At 38.1% G+C, this 20551-nt stretch overlaps 1 protein-coding gene and 1 pseudogene across 4 annotated transcripts in view; both read right to left on the bottom strand.

Moving 5' to 3' along the window:
• The window catches only part of SENP1 (SUMO specific peptidase 1), a 65904-nt gene that overhangs the window by 14644 nt on the left and 30709 nt on the right, over positions 1 to 20551 (bottom strand). For all 4 annotated transcript variants that reach the window (XM_010354156.2, XM_030939626.1, XM_030939624.1 and 1 more), the window contains 7 exons: positions 18562 to 18665; positions 18193 to 18479; positions 15504 to 15558; positions 10755 to 10793; positions 9454 to 9538; positions 8923 to 9078; positions 7574 to 7705 (listed from right to left, as the gene is read on the bottom strand). In XM_010354156.2, the coding sequence (XP_010352458.1) occupies positions 7574 to 7705; positions 8923 to 9078; positions 9454 to 9538; positions 10755 to 10793; positions 15504 to 15558; positions 18193 to 18479; positions 18562 to 18665 (858 nt within the window). The remainder of the gene's footprint in view (positions 1 to 7573; positions 7706 to 8922; positions 9079 to 9453; positions 9539 to 10754; positions 10794 to 15503; positions 15559 to 18192; positions 18480 to 18561; positions 18666 to 20551) is intronic.
• LOC115900027 lies at positions 104 to 758 on the bottom strand (annotated as a pseudogene).

Below are 20551 nucleotides of genomic sequence, written 5' to 3'. Positions count from 1 at the left end.
TGTAATACAGATATAACATATCCATATAAACATATGTTTAACATATATACATTTTTTAAAACCGGAATATTTATTGCATGACTAATCACTGAAATTCTTAAGATTAATTGGATGACTCAACTGCTGCCCTCTTGGGTGTAGGTGTTGTTCCTTCACAGGGTCCATGCCTAAATCTGTAGTATATGATGTTTAGGTGCTTCATTCAACCAGTCGCAGTGGTATTTTAGTTTAGCCTTGGCAGTCTAGTTATACTTTCTTTTGCCCTTAGCAGGGGAGCCACATTTGCCACAGGTTGACTCCTGAAGGTGGTAGGCCTTACAGCCACAGAGGCAGCACAACTTGTGTATTGTATCATGACACTTTCCAAACAGCGATGTTCCTTTCATCTTATTATCTTTACGGATACCTGCCAGACACCCTCACCAATGAATCCTTTTGCTGTTACACAGGGCCAAACATTCTCAAATTTCTCCCCTCAGCTCTTAACTGAGGTCAGAACTGTGCAGGCTCCCCAAAGGTCAGACTGAAGCAAGGGACACAGTGCAGCTTCAGCTCCACAATTATGGGCTTGGTCCCCCAGGCATCAGTCAGCAGATATTCTTCTGGCTCAAGAGGGCCGCTGCATGCCTTTTTCCTGCCCACCAGTTCCCCTTATCTGGAAATTTGCTGGCCTCCCCAAGGAGAGCCAATCTCTGCCTTTTAATTGGATGTTTATTTACCCTATACTGTTCAGTAAGGCAGCCACTAGCCAAATGTGACTATTAAGCACTTGAAATGTGACTAATCCAACTGGAGATGTACTGTAAGTGTAAACTGCATAGCACATTTCAAAGAGAAGGTAAAATATCTCAATAGTATTTTGACTATATGCCAAAATGACATATTCTGGATATATTGGGTTAAATAATGTTATTTTATTTTATATATTACATACAAAATATATATTTGATATATATATATCAAATATATATTACACATAAATATATATTATTTTATATATATCTTATATATGTTATATATTATATATAATATACATATATTTTTGAGACAAAGTCTCACTCTGTTGCCCAGGCTGGAGTGCAGTGGTGTGATCTCAGCTCACTTTAACCTCCACCTCCTGGGTTCAAGCGATTCTTGTGCCTCAGCCTCTCGGGTAGCTGGGATTACAGGCGCCTGCCACCACACCTAGCTAATTTTTGTATTTTTAGTAGAGACGGGGTTTCAGCATGTTGGTCAGGCTGGTCTCAAATTTCTGACCTCAGGTGATCCACTTGCCTCTACCTCCCAAAAGTGCTGGGATTACAGGCGTGCGCCACTGTGGCCGGTCTATATTATACATGTTTTTATACAAAAATATATTATTTATATATAACATATATTAAATATATATTTTTTATATATGTGTATATTTTTTTAATTGAAACAGAGTCTTGCTCTGTCACCTAGGCTGGAGTGCAGTGGTGCAATCTCGGCTCACTGCAACCTCTGCTTCCTGGGTTCAAGTGAATCTCCTGCCTCAGCCTCCCAATTACAGGCACACACCATGATGCCGGGCTAATTTTCTGTATTTTTAGTAGAGACAGGGTTTCGCCATGTTGGCCAGGCTGGTCTTGAACTCCTGACCTCAAGTGATCCACCCGCCTTGGCCTCCCAAGTGCTGGGATTATAGACGTGAGCCACTGTGCCTGGTCTTAAATAAAATATGTTAAAATTAATTTCACTTGTTTCATTTTATTTTCTCTTTTTTTTTTTTTGAGATAAAGTCTCACTCCATTGCCCAGGCTGGAGTGCAGTGGTGTGATCTCAGTCACTGCAACCTCCGCTTCCCAGGTTCAAGCGATTCTCCTGCCTCAGCCTCCCAGGTAGCTGAGATTACAGGCATGCACCACCCTGCGTGGCTAATTTTTGTAATTTTTGTAGAGACCGGGTTTCACCATGTTGGCCAGGCTGGTCTCAAACTCCTGACCTCAAGTGATCCACCCACCTTGGCCTCCCAAAGTGCTGGGATTACAGGCATGAGCCACTGCACTCGGCCCATTTTACTTTTTTAAAAGTAACTATTAGACAAAATATGTGGCTCACATTATATTTCTGTTGGACAATGCTGACCTAGGTAATTTACATTCAACATCAATGTGGTTGGGTTTAAATCTACCATCTTGCTCTTTTTTCCTATTTGTTCTATCTGTTCTTTTTATCTTTTTTCTTCTTTCCAACTCTTTTGAATTTTTAAAGTTCCATTTTATCTCCATTATTGACTTAGTAAATATATCTTGCTTTTAATTTTTATGTTTTAGTGGTTACTCTATGATTTACTACGCCTTTAACTTATCATAGTCTACCTTCATATAACATTATACCACTTTATGTAGAGTATAAGGATCTTCCAATAGTATATTTGTCTATTTTGTCTCCTTCTTTGTGCTGTGATTATATTTTACTTCTATATGTTATAAATCCCACAGTATGTTGTTTTAGTTCTGCCTTAGTCACCTCTCTTCTAGACATATGAAAAAATGAGAGCAACTCCACTCATCTTCATTCCTTTGTGTAGACTGACATTTCCATTTGCAATTTTTCTTCTGCCTGAAGAACACATAATATTTTTTCTGGTACAGGTCTGCTGGTGCTGAATTCTATCAGCATTTGTTTGTCTGGAAAAGTACAGCCTTATTTTTTGAAAGATATATTTGCTGGGTATAGAATTTTTATTGTTTCTTCTGCAGTACTTTAAGGATGTAGCTACATTGTCTTCTGGCCTACATCATTTCTGACAGTTATACCTATCTTTGTTCTTCTGTACTTAATGTGCCTTTTTCCTTCTGGTTGCACTTAGTATTTTTATCACCAGTTTTCAGCAACTTGATTACTATATATTTTAGCATGATGTTTCTTTTACTTGGGGGATGGAGAACTTCTCAAACTTGTCAGTTCAGTTTTCAAATTTGGAAAATCTTCCATCACTATTTCTTTAAATAAATTTCTAACACCACCTATGCCCCCACCTTTCCTTCTGGGACTCCAATTACATGCTTAACCTGTCTGGTATAATCCCACAGCTCACTGATGCTCTTGACATCTTTCTTTGACTTTTATTGTGTGTCTCATATTCAAGTTTCTACTGCTATTCAAGTTTACGAATTTTTTCTTATTAAGTGTCTGATCTACTATTAATACTACCTTATGTATTTTTATTTCAGATATATTTTCCATTTCTAGAAATTCAATGTCGGTCTTGTTTAAAAATATCTTCCATTTCCCTCCTCATGATGTCCATTTTCTTCTAACTTCTTGAATATGTGGAAGATATTTATAGTAACTTTTTAAATATCCTTGTCTGCTAATTCTATTATTTTGGTCATTTCTGGGTGTTTCTTTTCTCCCTCATCATAAATTGTACTTTCCTTCCTCGTGTATTTCTGGTCATTTCTAGTTGGATGCTGGATATTGCAAATTTTATGTTGGGCCTTGTTGTTGCTGGAATTTGTTGTATTCCTTTAAATATTGTTAGGCTTTTCTCTGGGATATAGGTTATCTGGATTGGTTTCAGGCTTTTGAGGCTTGTTTTTAGGCTTTGTGATGATGGGTCCAGAGCAGCCTTTATTCTGGCCTCAGGTGATCCTCTAGGGTCAGTTTTATTTTAGGGTCAGTTTCGCCCTATTTCTGAGGCAATACCCCTCTGAGGATTCTATTCAATGCCCTGTGACTTAGGAGGTTTTTCTACTCTAACTGGTTGGAACATAAACTACTGACACCTGTGCTGGCTCTAAAACTGTGCTGATCCCTTCTTTCTGGTGGTTCTTTCCCCAGCCTCCGGTAGCTTCTTCTCATACATGCACAAATTGGTACTCAGCCAAAGACTGGAGGGAAGCCCCTCTGCACAGGCTCTACCAGTCCCTCCTTCACAACACACACACCCTACCCTAGAAAGCTGGGGATATTATAGCATACATCCCTTTTATTTCCCTTCCCTCAGGGATCACTGCCTGATACTACCTGTTACCCAATGTCTGAAAATTGTTGCTTCATGTTTTGTCTAATTTTCTAGTTAAGCTGAAAGGGTAAAACTTGTTTCCTTTATCATGACCAGACGCAAAAGTCAGTTTTATTTACTTGTATACCTAAATTGTATCTATGTATTTCTAAATTTATCTGATGCCTTTTAAAACAATCCTTAGTCCCTCAAAGGAGAACCATTTGGCCATAAAGAGAAACACAAAGCCTAAAGCAGTACTCACGACAATAAACCTAGAATCTTAAAGTTGGAAGGGATTCCAGAAGTCATCCAATTCAATCTCCAGGAATTAATGCATAGTTTCTAATAATGACACCCATTTGAAAATATTTCCTTCTGTTTCTTGACTGTTTCAATCTACTTCTACTTTTGCAACTAATTTTTCCTTTCTCTGTTTTTCTAAAGAGATAGGGTCTCAGAGTCTTGTTTTGTCACCCACCCTGGAGTGGAGTGCAGGGGCACAATCATAACTCACGGCAGCCTCGACAGCCTGGGCTCAAGCAATCCTCCCACCTCAGCTTCCCAGTGTTGGGGTTACAGGCATGAGCCACTGCTCCCAGCGTAATTTCTCCTCGCTTTAACTCCATCCTCCCTTCCTTAATTAGATATTTCTATTAATAACTAATCTCCTGACCCAGAATAGAAATCCCCATCTACAGTGTCTTGATTTTAACAGTCTTCTTGCCTCCTTTGGTATTCTTTATATGGCAGCCAGTTCCCACATTCCATTTTTGAGACGTTTTATTATATTAATCCTGTCAATCATTAGTCCTTTGAAGTTGTACGGAATTTAACCAAACTCACCTCTAGAGAAATCCATTTATGAAAAAATTTTTAAAACCTACTGTATGAATAGGTACTGTGGTCTACTTTTCTTTTAGGAATGGGGTATCCTAACGGCTTTCCATACATATCCCAAAAATAGGATTTCTGGGTTTTAATTTCCTTATAAACTGAATCTGATTCCTTTTACTTCCTGGCTCTTATATTCCTTTTTAACTCTGAAAGCCTACAAAGTATGGTACTTTGTTTATAAAATGGAAAGAATAATATATCAGTCACTTATTTTGGAGAAAGTTTTAATACATCTTATAAAAAAGGAAACAGAAAAAACAGAAATGATTATTAATGAAAATATCTACTTAAGGGAAGAAGAGAATTGAACAGAGGACAAATCATTTGCAAAAGAAGACTGAGAGTTCACAACTGAGAAACAGAATTAAGTTTTGTTTTCTTTTTAAGACACAGAGTCTTGCTCTGTCACCCAGTCTAGAGTGCAGTGGCTCGATCATAGCTCACTATAAACTAAAACTCCTAAACTCAAGCAATCCTCCTTTCTTAGCTCAAGCAATCCTCCTGCTTCAGCCTCCTGAACAGCTGGGACTACAGGCACATGCCACCATGGCTGGCTAATTTTTAATTTTTTTGTAGAGATGGGGTCTTGCTATGTTGCCCAGGCTGCTCTTGAACTCCTGGCCTCAGGTGATCCTCTCACCTTAGCCATCCAAAGCACTGGGATTATAGGCATGACCCACTGCGTCTGGCCAAAATTCAGTATTCTTCAATGAGTATCAATACTTAAGGATATCTACTAATACTCCATCAGGATGTTAGCTTCTCAAGGGCAGTAACTTTGAAAGCCTACGAAGCATGGTACTTTGAAAATGGTGCTTTTTAAGATAGCTCCCATCATTATTATGGACATGTGAATTGGCACTCACTTTCAAGGATAACATTATTCTGAACTGAGAAGAAATGCACTCCTTCTACAAAAGTTATGGCTAGGTGTGGTAGGGATAAAGCAGACAAAGAATCTTTCCTTCCTCTCATCTCCTCTAAAATAATGTAATTTCCATTAACTTAGCTTGCTAAAACTCCAGCCTCTGATGGGCCCAGTGAATGGAAAATATGTCCTGATGAATGCTGTCTCTGTAAGGAATCTCACTGAGGTAAATGCCACAGTAAATTGCAAGAACTCAGCTCGTATCCTACTCATTGCTGCCCTCTAGGAGGTTTTCCATGATTTACAACAAACTAAAGCCTACTATCCCTTTAGAATAACTGACCTCTCCCCACCAGCAATGGCAGGAAAAAAAATGGCAAAAGACCACAGATCAAAAATAACTTAACAGTGGATACTTAAAACTATCCTTGATTTTCATTTCCTCCTTTGATTTGGTGAACTCTTTTTCTCTATTATTTGAACCAATGTTCTAATATCTGAGCCAAAAGAAGCAAAGAGGGTTTCTTCTAAAGAAAGATAGTAACAAACCATGTCTTCCTTATTATTCTTGGTCACAGATATTATTCAGGGAGTGATGAGCTTCTGAAATTTTTATCTTATAAACCAACTAGTGGCAAAAAGAATGGGGCTGGCCCCAGAGAAAACCAGCATCCTGGACATGATACATGGCTCCTAAGTTCTATATATCTGATCCTAAGACCAGGATCCAATTTAAGATTCTGAGGTGGTAAGATATAGTAGATAAGACCCAATACTTGGGTCTTAATCTTGGCTCTGCTGTTTACTAGTTGTATAACCTTGCAAGTTTTTAAATCTTTATATGCCTTGTTTCTTTATCTGTAGAATGGAGATGATAAAACTATCATATCTACCTCCAAAGATATGATGACTATTACAAGAATAAAACACACAGAACATGAATCGTACCTAATGAGGTAAATGATCAATAGTTATTAGCAAATATTATTTGGAAGGTCTTGATCATGCAAAAACAGGATATGGATATCTAAAATATTTAATGATTACTACACTGAGAAACTAAAAATCCTCCACAGCTGTGAAGCTTGAGTATACCCAGATTAGGCAGGGATGCTCACGGAAAGAAGGTACTTAGGAAAAGAGACCCAACCCAGTTTTCCTTTGCTGTAAAAATAACCTTCTAAAATAAAACAGGTACCTACAGGTTTAGGTTTAGGAATAGATCAGTTTAAAACTTGTAGTGTAATTAACATACTTAAAATAAACTGGAGTTAGGAGGTGAAGACCGTAACTTCCCCAATACCTCAAATATTTAATAATAATATAACTTTGTCAATGTCCATTTAAAAAATATCATACATAAATGGAGGCTATTTTGGAAAGCTTATTATTCATAATGTAAGCAATCTAAAATGAGTAGAACTTAGGTAGAAAGGGAAGTAAAACTGGATTCCTATAAAGAAATCCCAAAGTATTCCTTCATGCTGCAACATGGTCAGCTAATACTTATTTGTTCAGAAGAGATGAACTGCAGAATAAGAACCTTAAAGAGAGTAAGAATACCAATGAGTGAATGTCTTCTTCAGTGTTCAAATCTTCACTACAAGAAAAGGTAAATTCAGTGGTTCTCAGATTCTTAAATACACCTGAGATGTTTGTTAAAAATGCCTGTCTCCACCACACTCCCTCATGGTTACAGGAATGAAGGGGCCTATGAGAGATGATTTCAATGCAGGTCATCCATGGACCACATTTTGAGAAATAGTGAGATAATGCCTTAATTTAACTGCCACTTAATGTTTGTTATTTGTATGTAAAAATAGATGCAATATTACCTCATCATTGAGCCAATTCAGATGGTTTAGAGTTTGAATATCTTTGCGTGTAATGGTCAGGCGAAATGCTTCACTGAGAACTTCATCCTGATTCCCATTACGAAATACATTCTTTATTTCTTTCTCCATTTCCTAAGAAAACAAAAGGTGTCAAGACATCAAACATGCGTGGCTTCAGAAAAACCGTATTTCTCACCAAGCCCCATGTAATCCTCAGACTATATTTATCACCATTCGATTGTTTATAAATTTACTGTTAATCAGTTTACTTCTATGTAACATTTTGGTTTCTATTCCTTCCCAGTAATCCCTGATTACTTCTTTACACTTCATCTAGTCCTCCCTTCTCTTTTTCAGCACAACATTCAGATCCTTATTTCCATATTAATTCCTAAAATCTGAAATAACCTTCTGCTATCAAATTTTCTAAGCCATGAGAAAAATCAACTATATTTTATATCTCTGGTCCAAACAACTTCCTGAGAAACAGATTTTTTCATGAAAGGTTATAGTAAGAGAGTAAAGGCAGTATCTTTTAGAAATTACTTTCTTAGAGATCTTTTTTTTAAATATAAAATACAGAATTCAGTACAACTATAGTAAGTGTGTTATGCTCACCAGCTACAAGGTAGGTTTCAAAGAGAAGTATGGATAAAAAATGGATTATCTAAAAATGTACACAGACCTCCATGTATTTCCTAAATTTTCTATAATGGGTTTTATTACTTAAAAAAAGAGCAAACCTCAGCTTACAATTTGGGGTCAAACTATTGTATGTGCACAGTAAGTAAAAATGCACATGACAGGAAAGACAAATGTATTAAATACTTCTCTACTGAAGTTGTTAAAAGCCACCAATAGTTCTTTCATAAATTTTCAGTATTTTAAAAATAAAGCCCAGATTGGTATGTAAAATAAGTGAAAGCAGAAATATACAAGAAAACTTAAATACCACGTGTTCTACGGCTTTTTTTTTTTTGAGATGGAGTCTTGGCCTGTCACCCAGGCTGAAGTACAGAGGCACGATCTCGGCTCACTGCAATCTCTGCCTCCCGGGTTCAAGCAATTCTCCTGTCTCAGCCTCCTGTGTAGCTGGGATTACAAGCGCCTACCACCACGCCCAGCTGATTTTTGTATTTTTGGTAGAGATGGGGCTTCACCATGTTGGCCAGGCTGGTCTCGAAATCCTGACCTCAAGTGATCCACCCGCTTCAGCCTCCCAAAGTGATGGGATTACAGGCGTGAGCCACCGTGCTTGACCACTATTGCTTTTATGTTTGAAATTCGTCCAAGGGATTCTTTCTAAACATAATACTTGGTAGTGTAGAAATTAAGTGTATATAATTTACCTCTGTAATTTCAGGAAATTCATCTTCACTATCAGTTAATTTATGACCTTTTTTTTGTGTTTCTTGGGCAACAGTAACAGGAATCTCCTTTTCAAGAGGTACACGAAGATGCAGTTCTATTGAATCATGTACTGAATGTTCCTGCTTCTGCAATCTCTGAAAGATAAAACTTCAGAATAAGCGGGATAAAGAAATCTGTGGCTGTTCCTTGACTTATGATAGGGTTATGTCCCAATAAACCTGTCATAAGTCAAAGAGCATGCTGAAATGCCTATTGCTTTCGCTTTTTTGTAAAGTCAAAAAATCATTAGTCAAACCATCACAAGTAGGGGACTATGTATATTTGTCTTATGTACAATGAGTAGTACTGACTGGATAGACTGAGAACATTTACCACATATCATAACATGCTATGCTACCATACAATCTTGGAATTACAACAGCAATTACCCAAATCTGGGTAACTTTCCAAAATAGTTTCTATTTCGATGTACTATTTATTTGCAATATTATTCCAATTTTCTTTTTTACCTGGTTTTGAAGCTGTAAGGCCAACGCTTTCTGTTCTTCAATCTGGCGCAATCTTTCTCGTGCTCGAGAATCATAAACACTAGTTCTAGAAAATGAAAAGGAATGTGACCAAATGTAGACCACTCTCAGTATCAAACATATCATTGATGTACACTGAGTATTAAATACAGGACCCTCACAAAGAAAGTCTAAAATCCTTACACTAACTTATCATCCTTATTTTAAGACATAGAGTGAAACCACATAATGTTACTGAAATTACTCTACTCTTTTTATGGACATTATTATTATTTTTTATAGAGATAGGGTCTCACTATGGTGCCCAGGCTGGTCTCAAACTCCTGGGCTCAAGCGATCCCCCTACCTTGGCCTCTCAAAGTGCTAGGATTACAGATGTGAGCCACCACACCCAAACTATTTTTACTGAAATTACTAAAAATATCAGTGCACTGCTAAATGTAAACAGATGATTTGTTAACATTTGTAAACATATAGTTCTTTTCTTAACATGCTTTCAAGATTATAATGAAAGCGAAACTTCAGTCTGGAAATCCAAAAATGGGATTGAACCCCAAAGGAGAAACTAATACAAGATATCGCTGAAGTTTAATTCAAATACTATATTTTTGATAGATTTAAAAAAATGACTGAGACCAAGGGGTTTGGATAACTCAATACAGTAAGTTCCTTAAACAAGACTAAATGCTTTCAGTGATTTTGCAAAGTCCAGAAATATGAATTATTCAATAAATTAGTTTTACAAGTGCAAAAATAGGATCATTTATTGTCCCTACTACATAATAGCTAACTCTATTTTTCCAATTTAATTTAGCTTCAACAATTGTTATAGATTTAATAAACATAAGTATAGAAATGTTCCAACTCCAACAAAATTTTGAAAACTCATCAACTTAAAAGTATAAACAGGTACTTCTTTTTTTTTTTTTTTGAGACGGAGTCTTACTCTGTTGCCCAGGCTGGAGTGCAGTGGCATAATCTCGGCTCACTGCAACCTCCAACTCCCAGGTTCAAGCAATCCTCCCGCCTCAGCCTCCCACGTAGCTGGGATTACAGGCGCGTGCCACCATGCCCAGCCAATTTTTGTATTTTTAGTAGAGATGAGGTTTCACCATGTTGGCCAGGCTGGTGTTGAACTCCTGACTTCAGATGATCCACCCGCCTCGGCCTCCTAAAGTTCTGGGATTACAGGCGTGAGCCACCATACCCAGCCTAAACAGGTACTTCTTATTGGCAAAAAACAAAGTGATTGAGAAGGAAAAATGATACGAAAAATAACTTACAATTCTTTGATCCACAGCTCTGCCTGGAAGAAAGTAGAACTATGGGTAGGAAAAGAAAAATTTGACAAATGAGCAGGAGGCTTATGAGAAAATGAAAATATTTTCATCAATAAAAACAGTAATTTAAATAGTTTATACGAATGCTTTACAAGTATGGAATAAGTAAAAGGAATCCAAATGACATAAAATAACTAACTGGGAAATAAGGAGACACAATCCTTATGCATATATATTAAATAAGTTAAAATCACATGGATACATATTAGTTAAAAAGGTGACCCAAAGTTCAGCAGAGATATTATATTTGGCATAGCTCCCTACTTGCATGAGAGACCAACATTATGTGAAAGAGGACATCACTTCTCAAAATAATACATTAAGCTAGAACATTGCTCTTCCCAAATGATTTAGATTGAAAAATTTATTAAAAATCCCCACCCACAAAATAATCTACATCAAATGGCTAACAAGCCAATGAGCCAAAGCAGAGAATCAGCAACACAACTTCATTCCAAAGATGACAGGTCAATTCTAGGTCCATGTGGCTCTTGCTGACAACCCAAGTGATATGCTGAGCAGAGCCACAGGCATGATTAATTGTCCTAGAGCCTCTTGTTTTTCTCAAACTTCCTTATCTCCAAACTTCTAACTAGGCAGGATCTATTACAGAAACAAAAAGAAAAAGAGTGAACACTTTTCCAAAGAAAACTTTTAAATATAGACAATAAGTAAACAGCATCAAATTGGGAGTTAAGAGACCTGGATCAGAGGCCAGGCATGGTGGCTCATTCCTGTAATCCTAGTGCTTTAGGAGGCTGAGGTGGGAGGATCGCTTGAGCCAAGAGTTCAAGACCAGACTGGGCAACACAGGGAGACTCTGTCTCTTAAAAACAAAACAAAATCCTCTGCAACTAGAATAGTGCTTGGCACATAGTAGGCATTTAGTTTTCTTTTTTTGACTCTTACTCTGTTGCCCAGGCTGGAGTACAGTGGCACAATCTCGGCTCAATGCAACCTCCACCTCTCGGGTTCAAGAGATTCTCTGGCTTCAGCCTCCTGAGTAGCTGGGATTACAGGCACCTGTCACCACACCCGGCTAATTTTTTTTTTTTTTTTAAGTAGAGACGAGGTTTCGCCATGTTGGCCAGGCTGGTCTCGAACCCACGACCTCAGGTGATCCATCCACCTTGGCCTTCCCAAAGTGCTAGGATTACAGGCATGAGCCACCATGCCCAGCCATTTAGTATTTCTTGAATGAACAAGTAATGTAGGGCCCAGCAGTTTTCTTCAATGGATCAAGGTATCCACTGGCTCAGGAAAACAAAATGCAGGGAAAATCTGCTTTTCCAAAGAGATGCATTATTTCTCATATAATTGAGGCATATAGTAATAATAACTACAACTGTTTTTGAGCACAAACTTAGTGCTCTACATGTAAAACTCTGCTCTAGATGTTTTATGTATTAGTTAAGCCTAATGAAAATGCCCATATTATTTAAACCTCAACATAATATAAAAAAAAGAATTACTACTCATACTGCACAGAAATGCAAAAGAAGGTTCAAAAAGATTATTTATCTTGAAAAGCCAGGATTAGAAGTCTTATCTGTCCAATTCCAAAGACTGTGTTCTTTCGACTGTGCCTTTCAATAGATCAAAGCATTAAAAAAAAGCCAGGGGGAAATGAGTACTTGGGCTACTCAAGAGAGCGCTTCAGCCTACCTAGGAAATTCATTTATTTAACAAAGATTTATTTACTAAGCACCCATCATATGCCAAGCACCATGACCAGCAATGGGTGACAGGTACAAAGGTATTAGTAACAAACAAGGTAGAAGGATGGAAGGAAAAACTAATGTTATTTGGCGAAGTCAAAGAAATCTTCTGAGAAAAAAAAATAACACCTGGGTGAGATTTTGAAAAGCAAAATTAAGGCCAGGCATGGTGGCTCATGCCTGTAATCCCAGCACTTTGGGAGGCCAAGGTGGGTGGAACACTGGAAGTCAGGAGTTCAAAACCAGCTTGGCCAACATGGTGAAACCCAATCTCTACTAAAAACACAAAAATTAGTTGGGTGTGGTAGCATGTGCCTGTAATCCCAGCTACCCTGGAGGGTAAGGCACGAGAATTGCTCGAACCCGGGAGGCAGAGGTTGCAGTAAGCAGAGACTGTGCCACTGCACCCCAGCCTGGGTGATAGAGCAAGACTCTGTCACACACACACACACACACACAAAAAGAAAGAAAAAAGAAAGCAAGAAAGCAAGAAAGCAAGAAAGAAAGCAAGAAAGAAAGAAAGAGAGAAAGAGAAAAGAAAGCAAAATAAGAGCTTATCAAGTAGACAGAGAAACAAAGGGACATCCAGACAGAATGAACAGAAAGTATAACGGCAAAGAGGTATGACACAGCATAGCATACTCTGGGAAATAAAAGCAGATCTTCATTACTGGAACTTAACTGGGAGGCAGTAGTGGAGAATTAAGAGTAGAGAGCCAATAAACCAAGCACCAGCAGAGTAGGCTCCAACTTTGACAAAGAGCATCACTCAAACAGCCTTACCCTACAGACCCTTTCTCCTGCCAATTCATTCTTTAGTCATCACTAGGAGAAATCCTCCGTAAAGGAAAGGCAGTTTTAGTAAAGAACCATTAAGGAACTGAGATCAACTCTTTACCTGAGAAATCAACTTCTTCCCAAGAAAGTTGCACACATCTTGTGGCACTTCACATGAAGCACTTATAAAAATAACTGTTTTATTTGTAAGTTAATCTTCACAATTAAGTGTAAGGTATCAATACTGGCATTTTATTGATAAAGAAACTGAGGTTCAGAAGAGTAACTTGTCCAAAGCTACATGAAGCCTTTTCCAACCCAAGATCAGAAGGCAGATCTGACTCCAAAAAAAGATGTAAGAAATAGAGAATCCAAACTATGAAGTCTCCCCCAAAGACTTAACAAATAGAGAATTTTAAGAAATATTTAAAGCTTAGAACATATGGGGGAGCTGCAAAGAAGTAGGGGAACTGAGATGAGAAAGAATATTTCATTACCCTTAATCTTCTCAATAGAAAACTGATATTATTCTCATCCTAGCAATTGAATTCCCAAAGCCATATATGGCAAAGGCACACCAATCATAGTAACCTACTGGATTACAGAGCAAGAAGTATTTGATTCCTCCAGATAAGTAAAGTTTCATGCAGAGGTTCACATGTGAATTGAGACCTGAAAGATAAAACACTACTGACAGACAAAGTTGAGGTATGGAGGACATTCCAGGAACACCGAATGTGAAGGCAAGAAATGCTTACTGTATTTATAAACTGAAAATAGTCCAGCTTATAAAAATGCATAAAACAGTCCCATATTTCCATATGGCTCCCTCTTACCTCCATCATGTCTCTGCTCAAGTCACTTGATCAGAGACTTTCCATGACCACCCTATACAAATAGTATCTTCCCAATCCTACTCTATATATTACCCTGCTTCAATTTTCTTCATAGCACTTATCACTTCAAGGCATATACGTTTGTTTATTTGTTCACTATCTGTCCTTCATCCTTCCCCTCAAGTAGAATGCAAGCTTCTTGAGAATAGGAACTTCACATTGTTCACTGTTATCCTCAATATTTATACTAGTACCTGGCACACAGTAGGCTAGGCTCTTGGTAAATACTTGTTAAAGTGAGAAAGTGAGGCTTGTGAAAGAAGTGCTTTGTAAGTGCATAGTAAGGAGCCTGAACTTAATTCGATGTCTAATAAACCACCCTTGAAGGAGGTTAACAAATAATCATTAAACCCCTTTAATGAATGATCAGACACGAATTCTGAAAGATCACTCTGCAGCATGGAAGATGGACTAAAGAACAAAGTAGACCAGGTGCAGTGGCTCACACCTATGATCCCAGCACTTTGGAAGGCCAAGTCAGAAGGATCGCTTGAGGCTAGGAGTGCAAAACCAGCCTGGTCAACATAGCGAGATCCCATCTCTACAAAAGAAAAATTTAAAAATTAGCCAAGTAAGGTGGCATGCATCTGTGGTCCCACCTACTGAGGAGGCTGAGGCAGGAGAATCGCTTGAGCCCAGGAGTTCAAGGCTGCAGTGAGCCATGATTGTGCCACACTGCACTCCTGCCTAGGTGACAGAGCAAGACCCTGTCTCAAAACAAAAACAAAAACAAAAACAAATGAAAAAAGAGCAAGGCAGAAGAATTGTTTCTAGAACATGGTATGGTGGAAGATGGAATGAACAACAAAATAGAGGCTGAAGGAAGAACAATTACAAAGCCACTGAAATAATTCGAGTAATATGTGACAGAGATCTGAATTGAGGTAGTTTTACATTGTGTAACTTTTAGTGAAAAAGTTGTGATTAAAGAAAGGGAAAACAATATGTTAAGAACAAACTTTTAGGCCAGGCATAGTGGCTCACACCTGTAATCCCAGAACTTTGGGAGGCCGAGGCGGGTGGAACACTTGAGGTCAGGAGTTCGAGACCAGCCTGGCCAACATAGCAAAACCCCATCTCTACTAAAAATACAAAAATTAGCTGGGCGTGGTGGCGGGCACCTGTAATCCTAGCTACTTGGGAGGCTGAGCCAGAAGAATCACTTGAACGAGGGAGGTGGAGGTTGCAGTGAACCAAGATTGGGCCACTATACTCCAGCCTGGGTGACAGAGCGAGACTCCGTCTCAAAAAAATTAATTAATTAATTAACTAATAAAGAACAAATTTTTTCCAAAGTTTACCTGGGAGTTGGAGTCTGGGAATCTTTCACTTTCAGTAAAATCACAGAGTCTGATCCTAAATAAAGAAACACAAGAGCATTTCATTAGTAATAAAACTCCACAAAGTTATACTTTCTAGATATCTTAGTTTAAGTTTCCATACTTTGCTGTATTTTATTTCCACAAAAATAACATAAGAACAAAGGTTCAGATGGGAGAGAAAGAGAGGTAAGTCCATTGTCACTGAGAACAGAAATAGGTCTTTGTGAAGAACTTGCTTCACAAATAAGAAAGTCCCTGGGAAATACAAGCATATTTGCCCTTCAGCATCTACTCCTAGGCTACACTTGCTCCCTGTGCTTCCTGTCTGTTTCAGGAGAACAAGAAAATGGCAGGATTCCTTAAAAGTCTTCATGGTAGTCTTCCATCTGCAATTTTGGTTTCTACGGTTTCAGTTACTCATAGTTAATCATGGTACAAATATATTAAATGGAAAATTTCAGAAATAATTAGTAAATTTTAAATTGCATGCCATTCCAAGTAATGTGATAAAAATCTCTATTCCAGCTCTATTTCAGGCATGAAATCATCCCTTTGTCCAGCATATCCACATTGTATGCACCACCTGTCATTTAGTTGTCACCTCAGTCATCAGATTGACTGTCTCAGTATAGCAGTGCTTGTGTTCAGTAACCCTTACTTAATAACGCCCCCAAAAGGCAAAAGTAATGATGCTGGCAATTCAGGTATGCCAAAGAGAAGGTATAAAAAGTGCTTCCCCAGCCTGGCCAACATGGTAAAACCCCGTCTCTGCTAAGAATACAAAAATTAGCTGGGTATGATGGCTCACACCTGTAATCCCAGCTACTCAAGAGATTGAGGCAGGAGTAGCACTTGAACCCAGGAGATGGAGGTTGCAATGAACCAAGGTAGTCCCACTGTACTCCAGCCTGGGCGACAGAGTGACACTCAGTCTAAAAAAAAAAAAAAAAAAAAAACCAAAAAACAAAAAACAAAAAACAAACTACTTCCTTTAAGTGAAAGGGTGAAAGTTCTTGATTTAATAAAAGTAACATTTTCATTATAGTATATTGTTATAATTTTTCTATTATTAGTTATTATTGTTGATCTCTTACTGCACCTAATTTATAATCATAAGTATGTATGTATAGGAAAAAACATGATGTGTATAGGGTATAGTATATATAGTATACTCTCCATGGTTTCAAGCATCCACTGGCTGGGGGCGGGTCTTGGAACATTTTCTCCCCCCACAGATAAGGGGGAACTACTGTAGTTCATGATCTACAATGAGACTGAATTAGGTGAAAGGAGGAAAGGGGTGGAGGAAAGGAAGAGGGAAGGAAACTGGAAGAAGGAGGGAAGGGGGACAGGGAAGGAAATACCACCCCAGGAGGTGTCTAAAAATTACAAATTTTATCATTTTACTACGTATTTTCTCTGTTGAATACTACTCAAAGGCAGGAATCATGTTCTTCTAAAGTGCTATGATTAGATTCTCAGAGTATTTATTAAATGGTACACGGAAAGTAATTAAACAGTGCAATGTGGTATATTTGTTTCAATTTAGTTGTATAATATCTGCAACACAATGTATGTTTCTGAGGTTAAAGGAGTTTGGTTTTTTTTGGCTTTTTTTTTTCCTTTACAGTTCTCAGTACATCACCTCACAAAATATAACAAGAGTCTTCATGGATATGTGTAGCTATATAATGATGCTGCCAAAAAGTTTAATCCTGAGTGAGAATTCTCATAAAGTGACAAGTAGATAAAAAAAACAAAACTCAACCTGAGAAAGGAGGGGAACGACTAGTGCTCCATCTATCAAAAAATCCCTGATGTTTAACCATTTAACCTAAAACTTGTTTTAAGTTACATACCTAAGTACATACCATAAATTGATACATAATACATACCTAAAGAAGGGGAAAATTAAGGAAACAAAGAAATCACAACAAAACCTTAATTAACTGGAATGCAAAGAGAGTGAATATTTCAGTTAGTTGAAAATTAGGTAGAAAGCTTTTTGTTTCCAATGCTGACAATCATTCTAAAACGCACAAACCTAAGTACTTAAGCTTCAATACTTATCTGATGTTTCAAAACTCCTACAACTTCAGAATTCTTACTTACCACTGTAAAGTCATAGAAACAGAGAAAGTGCTGAAGCAATTAGGCTGAGTATATATACTCTGACTCTAGCCTCTACTTAGGAAGTTAATTGTTTCAATAAAATGTATCAAATCATTTGCATCTTGAGGTAAGAAAAAAAGAATATCCTATTTGTGGGTTTAGTTTACTCATAGCATGGTTCACTGAATCACATGTATTTAAAGTATGGAAGTACATGTCTTACACGTTCAATATCCCTTATCCAAAATGGTTGGGACCAGAAGTTACAAATTTTGGATTTTTTGGACTTTTGAATATTTGCATTATACAATTTGAGCATTCCAAATCCAAATATCCAAAATCCCAAATGCTCCACTGAGCATTTCCTTAGAGTATCATGTTGGTATTCATAAAGTTTCAGATTTTGGAACATTTCGGATTTCATATTTCCAGATTCGGTATGCTCAAACTGTATATGTTTATTTATATGTATATTACAATGTTGCCTGTAATACAGCTAATAAACAGTTAACTGGCTATTAGGACTAAAAATGTAGTTATATGATACCATGTTTACCTTCAGATTGTGTATTTGAAGCTGCTAAGTTATCTGGCTGATGTGGAACAGAGTGGTGATGATGGGGTTGATGAAGAGTATCAGAATCTTTGGATCCAAATGCAACAACATCTGGGGTATAAGAAGAGAGGGAATATACACTGTGGGACAGCTGTTCCTGGTTAGTTAAAATGCTGGCAGATCCAGATGATGAAGTATCAGAGCCAATGATCTGAGATGCACAAGAGTTTCCATTTTTAAATAGTGAGTCTTTCAAAGTATTTTTACTGGAACTAAGACATCGAGACCTAGCAAGAGAAGAATATTGTTTCAATATCAAATAATAAATTGTAGAATTAAATTCATCTGAAATATGCTTCTGTGACTCACAGGTGTAAAGGAAAATGTGTGGTGGGTTTGGCTATAGAAAACTGTTTCCCTGTGACCATCTGTAGCAGCTGTCTGTAAATCTCTCTTTCTTCTTCTTGAACTGTCTATAAAAACAAACAAACAAAAAAACAGTTTAAACACATGCAATAAGGCAAGTATTTCTCAAACTAGCATGTAAATGGAATCCTAGCTCTGCCAAAGCTTAGGCAGAATCCTTAAGATAATTAAGAATTATGGGCCTGACACAGTGGCTCATGCCTGTAATTCCAGCATTTTGGGATGACAAGCGGGGAGGATCATTTGAGGCTAGAAGTTCAAAACCAGCCCAGTCAACATAGTGAGACCCAGACTCTACAAAAGAAAAACTAAAAAAAACTGGCTGTAGTGGCACATGCCTGTGGTCCCAGCTACTGGGGAGGCTGAGGCAGGATAATCACTTGAACCTGGAAGGCGAAGGTTGCAGTGAGCGAAGATCGTGCCACTACACTCCAGCCCGGGGGCAGAGCAAGACTCCATCTCAAAAAAAAAAAAAATAAGAAGAAAAGAAAAAAATATATATATAATTATCAAATGCGTAAAAGAGAGGTTGAGTAAATACCAGATAATATACTTTGAAAAATTATGGAACATATATTTAAATAATAGTACAGAGAAGCTATAGGCTATAAAACCAGAAAGGCAGCAGGTAATCACTTCTGAGTCAAAAGAGTCCCAGAAATAAAGGGCCTCTAAATTAGGATTCCAACAAATCCCTTGATTCCTGAAACCTGTTAGAAAAATCACAAGGAAGTAACCAGAATAGTCCAAAACAGTTAGAGTGGAATATCTTGCCAACAGTTTCCTATTTTATTTTAGTTTATTTTTTATTTTTTTGAGACGGAGTCTTGCTCTGCCACCCAGGCTGGAGTGCAGTGGCCGGATCTCAGCTCACTGCAAGCTCCGCCTCCCGGGTTTACGCCATTCTCCTGCCTCAGCCTCCCAAGTAGCTGGGACTACAGGCGCCCGCCTCGTCGCCCAGCTAGTTTTTTGTATTTTTTTTAAGTAGAGACAGGGTTTCACCGTATTAGCCAGGATGGTCTCGATCTCCTGACCTCGTGATCCGCCTGTCTCGGCCTCCCAAAGCGCTGGGATTACAGGCTTGAGCCACCGCGCCCGGCCCCTATTTTATTTAAGTGCAGTTACTTTCCAGAGACAATTTTCATCTCCAACATTTATTTATTTATTTTTCCTTTAAGCCCCAATACTACATTTAGGGAAAACCATATACTTCATAACATTCATTCATTGTCATGAACACCTACTATGCTCCAGTCACTAAAGATAATGAATGCATCGAATAAAATAAAGTTCCTGTCCTTGTGGAGATTATATTGCAGTGAAAGGAATTAAACAAAAAATTAGTCAGGTAGTATGCAGAAAATTAAAGGGTAAGAGAATGGAAAGTTATGGAAGGAGAGCAGCAGGAACAGGTAAGATTTCTCTTAAAAAGGTGGTATTTCCGCAGAAACCTAAAGCCAAGGGAAGAAGTCAGTCCTAGAAACATATAAAAGAATATTCCGCCGGGCGCGGTGGCTCAAGCCTGTAATCCCAGCACTTTGGAAGGCCGAGACGGGCGGATCACGAGGTCAGGAGATAGAGACCATCCTGGCTAACATGGTGAAACCCCGTATCTACTAAAAAATACAAAAAACTAGCCGGGCGAGGTGGCGGGTGCCTGTAGTCCCAGCTACTTGGGAGGCTGAGGCAGGAGAATGGCCTAGACCCGGGAAGCGGAGCTTGCAGTGAGCCGAGATCCGGTCACTGCACTCCAGCCTGGGCGACAGAGCGAACTCCGTCTCAAAAAAAAAAAAAAAAAAGAATATTCCAAATAGAGGAACAACAAATGCCAAGCCCTGAGAGAGGAAGGTGCTTAATGCGTTCCAAAAATAGTAAGGTCCATGTGAATCAGAAGAGTAGGAAGAAATGAGATCACCTGACAGAGAACCAGATT

The sequence above is a fragment of the Rhinopithecus roxellana genome, chromosome 10 (assembly GCF_007565055.1).
Source record: "Rhinopithecus roxellana isolate Shanxi Qingling chromosome 10, ASM756505v1, whole genome shotgun sequence".
NCBI classification, from domain to species: Eukaryota; Metazoa; Chordata; class Mammalia; order Primates; family Cercopithecidae; genus Rhinopithecus; species Rhinopithecus roxellana.
This window is presented reverse-complemented; position numbering and strand designations above follow the sequence as displayed.